Here is a 7,237-nt window from a genome sequence, read left to right as displayed (position 1 = left end):
TTCAGTGACAATGCCCAAGGTGATGCTCAGGGGGACCAGAACTAGAGTCATTATGGTGCTCCTAGGGGGCTGACCCAGAAGCCATTGCGGGATGGGCTAAGTTGACACCCCAACCCCTCAGTGGCGTCCTGGGGAGATTGGAGGATTGAGGAAGACTTAGGGGAAAATTAGGAGTCTCTGGAGGAAATTGAGGGGTTCTAAATAGATCGGCTTCAAGGCTCTCCATCACCTCGACCCCTCCTACCTCACCTCCCATCTCTCCTTCTACTGCCCACCCTGCACCCTCCGCTCCTCTGCCACTAATCTCCTCACCGTGCCTCGTTCCCGCCTGTCCCGCTGCCGACCCCCGGCCCACGTCCTCCCCCGGGCCTGGAATGCCCTCCCTCTGCCCATCCGCCAAGCTAGCTCTCTTCCTCCTTTCAAGGCCCTGCTGAGAGCTCACCTCCTCCAGGAGGCCTTCCCAGACTGAGCCCCTTCCTTCTTCTCCCCCTCGTCCCCCTCTCCATCCCCCTTATCTTCTTCCTTCCCTTCCCCACAGCACCTGTATATATGTATATATGTATATATGTCCCACTGTTGGGTAGGGACTATCTCTATATGTTGCCAACTTGTACTTCCCAAGCGCTTAGTACAGTGCTCTGCACACAGTAAGCGCTCAATAAATACGATTGATTGATTGATATGTACATGTACATATATGTACATATATGCATATATACATGTGTATATATGTACATATATGTATACATACATATATGTGCATATATACATGTGTATATATGTACATATATGTATATATACATATATGTATATATGTACACATTTATTACTCTATTTATTTTACTAGTACATATCTATTCTATTGATTTTATTTTATTAGTATGTTTGGTTTTGTTCTCCGTCTCCCCCTTTTAGACTGTGAGCCCACTGTTGGGTAGGGACTGTCTCTATATGTTGCCAACTTGTACTTCCCAAGCACTTAGTACAGTGCTCTGCACACAGTAAGTGTTCAATAAATACGATTGATGATGATGATATATGTATATATACATATATGTACATATTTATTACTCTATTTTACTAGTACATATCTATTCTATTGATTTTATTTTGTTAGTATGTTTGGTTTTGTTCTCCGTCTCCCCCTTTTAGACTGTGAGCCCACTGTTGGGTAGGGTCTGTCTCTATATGTTGCCAACTTGTACTTCCCAAGCGCTTAGTACAGCACTCTGCACACAGTAAGCGCTCAATAAATACGATTGATTGATTGATATGTATATGTACACATATGTATATATACATGTAAATATACATATATATTTTTATATATGTATGTATACATGTACATATATGTATGTATTTGTACATATTTATTACTCTATTTATTTATTTTACTAGTACATATCTATTCTATTGATTTTGTTAGTATGTTTGGTTTTGTTGTCTGTCCCCCTTCTAGATTGTGAGCCCACTGTTGGGTAGGGACCGTCTCTATATGTTGCCAACTTGGACTTCCCAAGCGCTCAGTCCAGTGCTCCGCACACAGTAAGCGCTCAATAAATATGATTGATTGATTATGTATATGTACATATATGTGCATCAATCGTATTTATTGAGCGCTTACTGGGTGCAGAGCACTGTTCTAAGTGCTTATATATATACATGTATATGTATATATGTACATATAGGTATATATACATATATATACATATATGTATATATGTTTGTACATATTTATTACTCTGTTTATTTTACTAGTACATATCTATTCTATTGATTTATTTTGTTAGCACGTTTGGTTTTCATCTCCCTCTCCCCCTTCTAGACTGTGAGCCCACTGTTGGGTAGGGACCGTCCCTAGATGTTGCCGACTCGGACTTCCCAAGCGCTCAGTCCAGCGCTCTGCACACAGTAAGCGCTCAATAAATACGACTGATTGACTGATTGATCTGCAGAGTTCAGAGAAGATCATCATCAATCACATTTATTGAGCGCTTACTATGTGCAGAGCACCGTACTGAGCGCTTGGGAAGGCCAAATTGGCAACATAGTAGAGACAGTCCCTACCCAACAGTGGGCTCACAGTCTAAAGAAAGAGCTCGACGGTTTTCTGAGGAGAAATGTCAACGGGGCTTCGGAGGAACCCTCTAGGCCTCCTTTCTTAGACTGTGAGCCCACTGTTGGGTAGGGACCGTCCCTAGATGTTGCCGACTCAGACTTCCCAAGCGCTCAGTCCAGTGCTCCGCACACAGTAGGCGCTCAATAAATACGACTGATTGACTGATTGATCTGCAGAGTTCAGAGACGATCATCATCATCATCAATCCTATTTATTGAGCGCTTACTATGTGCAGAGCACCGTACTGAGCGCTTGGGAAGTACAAATTGGCAACATAATAGAGACAGTCCCTACCCAACAGTGGGCTCACAGTCTAAAGAAAGAGCTCGACGGTTTTCTGAGGAGAAATGTCAACGGGGCTTCGGAGGAACCCTCTAGGCCTCCTTTCTTAGACTGTGAGCCCACTGTTGGGTAGGGACCGTCCCTAGATGTTGCCGACTCGGACTTCCCAAGCGCTCAGTCCAGTGCTCCGCACACAGTAGGCGCTCAATAAATACGATTGATTGACTGATTGATCTGCGGAGTTCAGAGACGATCATCATCATCATCAATCCTATTTATTGAGCGCTTACTATGTGCAGAGCACCATACTGAGCGCTTGGGAAGTACAAATTGGCAACATAATAGAGACAGTCCCTACCCAACAGTGGGCTCACAGTCTAAAGAAAGAGCTCGACGGTTTTCTGAGGAGAAATGTCAACGGGGCTTCGGAGGAACCCTCTAGGCCTCCTTTCTTAGACTGTGAGCCCACTGTTGGGTAGGGACCGTCCCTAGATGTTGCCGACTCGGACTTCCCAAGCGCTCAGTCCAGCGCTCTGCACACAGTAGGCGCTCAATAAATACGACTGATTGACTGATTGATCTGCGGAGTTCAGAGAAGATCATCATCAATCACATTTATTGAGCGCTTACTATGTGCAGAGCACCGTACTGAGCGCTTGGGAAGTACAAATTGGCAACATAATAGAGACAGTCCCTACCCAACAGTGGGCTCAGTCTAAAGAAAGAGCTCGAAGGTTTTCTGAGGAGAAATGTCAACGGGGCTTCGGAGGATCCCTCTAGGCCTCCTTTCTCTCCCCATTCTTCGTTTTGTCAGACTCCCCTCCCCCCATTTTGAGGGTTGGGGTTGGCCTGGGTTTAAAAGGGGGGGGAGGAGCTCGGATCGGCACTCGACTGATGCTGCCTGGGGAGCAACCCCTTTGACTTCTCGGGGGCCTCTCAGCTTCCACTGCGCATGCGCCGGATGGGAGGGCGCCTCCCCCTCCCCCCACCCGCCCCGCATTATTCCCTCACTGCGCAGGTGCCGTTCCGCCTCCCTGCGCACCGACCAATCAGGAGTGGCCGTCCCCCCCCTCGAGCGCGAGGCCCGCCGTTAGGGGGCGGGGCCCGGACGTGAGGCCGCGCGGTGACGTCACGACGTCGCTATATAAGTGAGCCCCGGCACCGCCCCTCCGCCCCAGTCACTGAGCCGCCGCCTAGGACTCAGCCGCTCTCTCCCTCTTCGCCTCCCGCCGCTCCGTTCCCCTGCCCGCCTTCTCCCGCCGCCTTCCGCAGGCCGTTTCCACCGAGGAAAAGGAATCGTATCGTATGTCCGCTATCCAGAACCTCCACTCTTTCGGTGAGCCCGGGGGTTGGGGCCTAGGCTTTCGGGCCTGTCGGGTCGACCCCCGCAAATTGGCGAGGGGGTCGAAGATGGAGCGGGGATGGCGCCTCTGCGAAAGGCCTCCCCTCCCCCCGCTTCCCTCGCCTCTCTCCGCCTCCCCCTGCGTCGTTCCTGACGTCACGGGGCCGTTGCCATGGCGGGAGGGGGCGGGGCGAGGGAGGGGGGCGGGGCCTGTGAGTGACAGGCGCGCCGGCCAATGGGGGAGGGAGCGGGGCCCGGTTGCCTGCGGATTGCATCAGCCGGGCGCTGCGCATGCGCGGTCGGCGCTAACCCATCTTCAATCAATCAATCAATCATCTTCTCCCTAGACCCCTTTGCTGATGCAAGTAAGGGTGATGACCTGCTTCCTGCCGGGACTGAGGATTATATCCATATAAGAATTCAGCAGAGGAACGGCCGTAAGACCCTCACCACCGTCCAGGGCATCGCTGATGATTACGATAAAAAGAAACTAGTGAAGGCGTTCAAGAAGGTGGGTCACAGCGTGGGGGGGGTGGAGTGGGTGGAGGTCCCTGAGCCTGGGACCAGTGGCGTTATTAATAACATAACAATCCTCTCCGACCCCCCGCCGCCGCAGAAATTCGCCTGCAATGGTACTGTGATCGAACACCCGGAGTATGGCGAAGTGATCCAGCTGCAGGGTGACCAGCGCAAGAACATATGCCAGTTCCTCGTTGAGGTACGGTTTCGCCTCTTCTCCTTCCCCCGCCGTTCGGGTTTCCGGGCGCGGGACTGGGGGGGAGAGAGGGTGAATCTCCAGGGGGAGGGAGGGGGCCGGAATCTGTCATCCGAAAACGGGGTCCTGCACCACGCTAAAACCTCCCTTCTCTCTGCAGATCGGGCTGGCCAAGGATGACCAGCTGAAGGTTCACGGGTTTTAAGTGGTTGAGCCTCCCTGAAGCTCGAGTGAGGATTTCCTTGCCATGAGTAGAAAGATTCCCTCCTGTCCCTTGTCAGAAGCTTAAAATCCTCTCAGCTTGTACGATGTAACCCTTGAGGTCTGCTGTAGCTTGGACTAGTGTAACTACTCATGTAATAAACAGAAAGAGCCATGCCGTCTGGTCTTGCGGTGCCTCATTTGAACCAGAGGTAAAGCAGCAGCAGCAGCCAGTGGGTCCCACCAGGTATGGGAGACCAGCCCGGCACTATGAGCCTGGCTGCCACGGTTCTCCCGAGGCTGCTTGGCTCCCAGCGCACAAAGCTCCTGTTCCCTACATGGGCCACACATGGAGACCTGAAATGCAGAGGATGGGGTGAAACCACCTAGCCCTAGAAGTTCAACTTTCTCCCCACCCACCCCACCCCGTGTGAGAGGTTGGGGGATGGGGAGGAAGGGAGTTCCTAGTACCTCAAACCTAACCAGGGAGCGTTCCCCTAGTCATTTCATCCAGAGAGGGAGTAGACGGTGAGTAGACGGTGGCTCCCTCCCTGCCATATGTGGCCACCCACCACCCCTCCCTGCGGTAAGCTTTTGACAAGGGAACCCCTTCCAAACTCATGTATTCAATGTTCATGTAGCAGCCGAGCCTCGGAGTGGATAACGTACTAGCAACTGCTGCCCAGCGCCATGTGAAGTGACAGACTTGGTTTCTGTTTGATGTGATGTAATGTATTTAAACTCTTATTTAAATAAAACTGGTTTTCAGAACACCGACTCGGTGCTGTGGTGTATAGCGGTGCAGGCCAAGCTGGGACTCTGGTGTGCTCCTGCCTCGGTCATGGCACTGGGCAGATAGGTTGCTGTCTGGTCCTGATGGGATTTGGTTGGAGAACTACCTGTCCCTCTCCCCACCTCACCAGTGCCTTTTCAGTTGATGTGTTGTACAAAGCCACACTGGTGTTTAGTGAGCTTTAGTAGGCTGCTGGGAGTACAAAAGTAGCAACACCTGTGTTCCCTGCCCACAACTTTCCTGGCAAGTGCGGGGAGGCAGCAGTGCCAGCATCATGAACAACAGAAGGGACGGGTACTTAAAGTAGGAGGGAGAATGCTGGGGTGGATGAGTTTAAGAAGGGAGGCCTCTTGTCAAGACTTTGAAGACTGGGAAGGCTCTGATCTGTTGGGAGGAGGGGGAAGTACAGATGGGAGGAAAGTGCATCAGTCTGATGGGGGTAGAGCACTGTAGTAAGTGCCTGGGAGAGTACAATATGATGGAATTGGTAGACATCCCTTCCCATGATAAGCTTAGTCTAGAGGGGTGTATGAGGGGAAAATGGGAGCACACAAGGCTATGTACTTGTGCTGTCTCCCATTCCCCTTTGGTGCACTCAATAATAAAATTGTATTTGAGTGCTTACTAAGTACTGGGGTGGATGGAAACACGTTAGGTTGAACACAGTCCCTGGCCCATGTGGGGTTCAGTCTCAACCCCCATTTTGTGGATAAGGTAACAGGCCCAGAGAAGTAATGTGACTTGCCCAACGTAGCAGAGGTGTGTGGAGCTGGGTTTTAGAACCCATGAATTTCTAACTCCCAGCCCGTGTTCTATCCACTATGCCATGTTTCTTTTCCATGTGGCTGTTACTTGTGATCCTCCCAATGCCCCCAACAATACCTGCTCACACATTTTCAATCATGGAGAGAAGAGGATCTCCAGAACCCCATTGTGGAATGACTTATTAATGGCACCTAACTTTTTCAGTCTCAACCACATATATAGATGGGATCTCAGAGTGTGCTGTCTGTCTCTGTCTCTATCCTCTCATATCAGATACACAACCTCTCCCTCCAAAGCCCTGCTGAGAGCTCACCTCCTCCAGGAGACCTTACCAGACTGAGCCGCCTCATTCCTCTCCCCACAGCACCTGTATATATGTTTGTACAAATTTATTACTCTATTTTACTTGTACGTATTTACTATATTAATGTTTTGTTTTGCCATCTGTCTCCCCCTTCTAGATTGTGAGCCTGTTGTTGGGTAGGGACCATCTCTATATGTTGCCAACTTGTACTTCCCAAGTGCTTAGTACAGTGCTCTGCACACAGTAAGCGCTCAATAAATACGATTGAATGAATCTAGGGTAGATTAAAGGTGATCAGGTTGGATACAGTCCATGCTCCTCATGGAGCTCACAGCTTTAATCCCCATTTTACAGATGTAGTAACCGAGGCACAGGGAAGTTAAATAACTTGCCCAAGGTCACCCAGCATACAAGTGGTAGAGCCGGGATTAGAGCTCGGGGTAAGAGATGTGTCCTACCCCCAGGAGGATATGTCCTTAAGTTAGTCATGGTGGTTTGAACTAAGTCATCTGCATTCTCTCTCTCTGTCCCCTTAGACCCAGGGGTATTATCAGAATATCACAGAGCCCTCCACAGAACTGGACGCGAGTCTTCCCTCACCTATTTAGAAAGTTACCTTTGGGTACGATATTCAGAGTGGCTTAGTAAGTGGCAAAAGGTTCTTATTTTCCCCTCAGTCTTGGAAAAGCAAGAAACAAAAAGCAGAGCAAAGAAAA

At 49.9% G+C, this 7,237-nt stretch overlaps 1 protein-coding gene across 1 annotated transcript; it reads left to right on the top strand.

Moving 5' to 3' along the window:
* The first annotated feature begins 3,567 nt into the window (after positions 1-3,567).
* Positions 3,568-5,432, top strand: EIF1 (eukaryotic translation initiation factor 1). Its single transcript, XM_038753765.1, has 4 exons — positions 3,568-3,737; positions 4,091-4,254; positions 4,360-4,461; positions 4,619-5,432. The coding sequence occupies exons 1-4, from the start codon at positions 3,707-3,709 to the stop codon at positions 4,661-4,663; spliced, it is 342 nt and encodes a 113-aa protein (XP_038609693.1). The 5' UTR covers positions 3,568-3,706; the 3' UTR covers positions 4,664-5,432.
* The last annotated feature ends 1,805 nt before the right edge of the window (positions 5,433-7,237 follow it).

Source organism: Tachyglossus aculeatus, chromosome 11 (assembly GCF_015852505.1).
Source record: "Tachyglossus aculeatus isolate mTacAcu1 chromosome 11, mTacAcu1.pri, whole genome shotgun sequence".
NCBI lineage: Eukaryota > Metazoa > Chordata > Mammalia > Monotremata > Tachyglossidae > Tachyglossus > Tachyglossus aculeatus.
The sequence above is the reverse complement of the archived record's forward strand: the minus strand, read 5'-3'. Positions and strand labels throughout refer to the sequence as shown.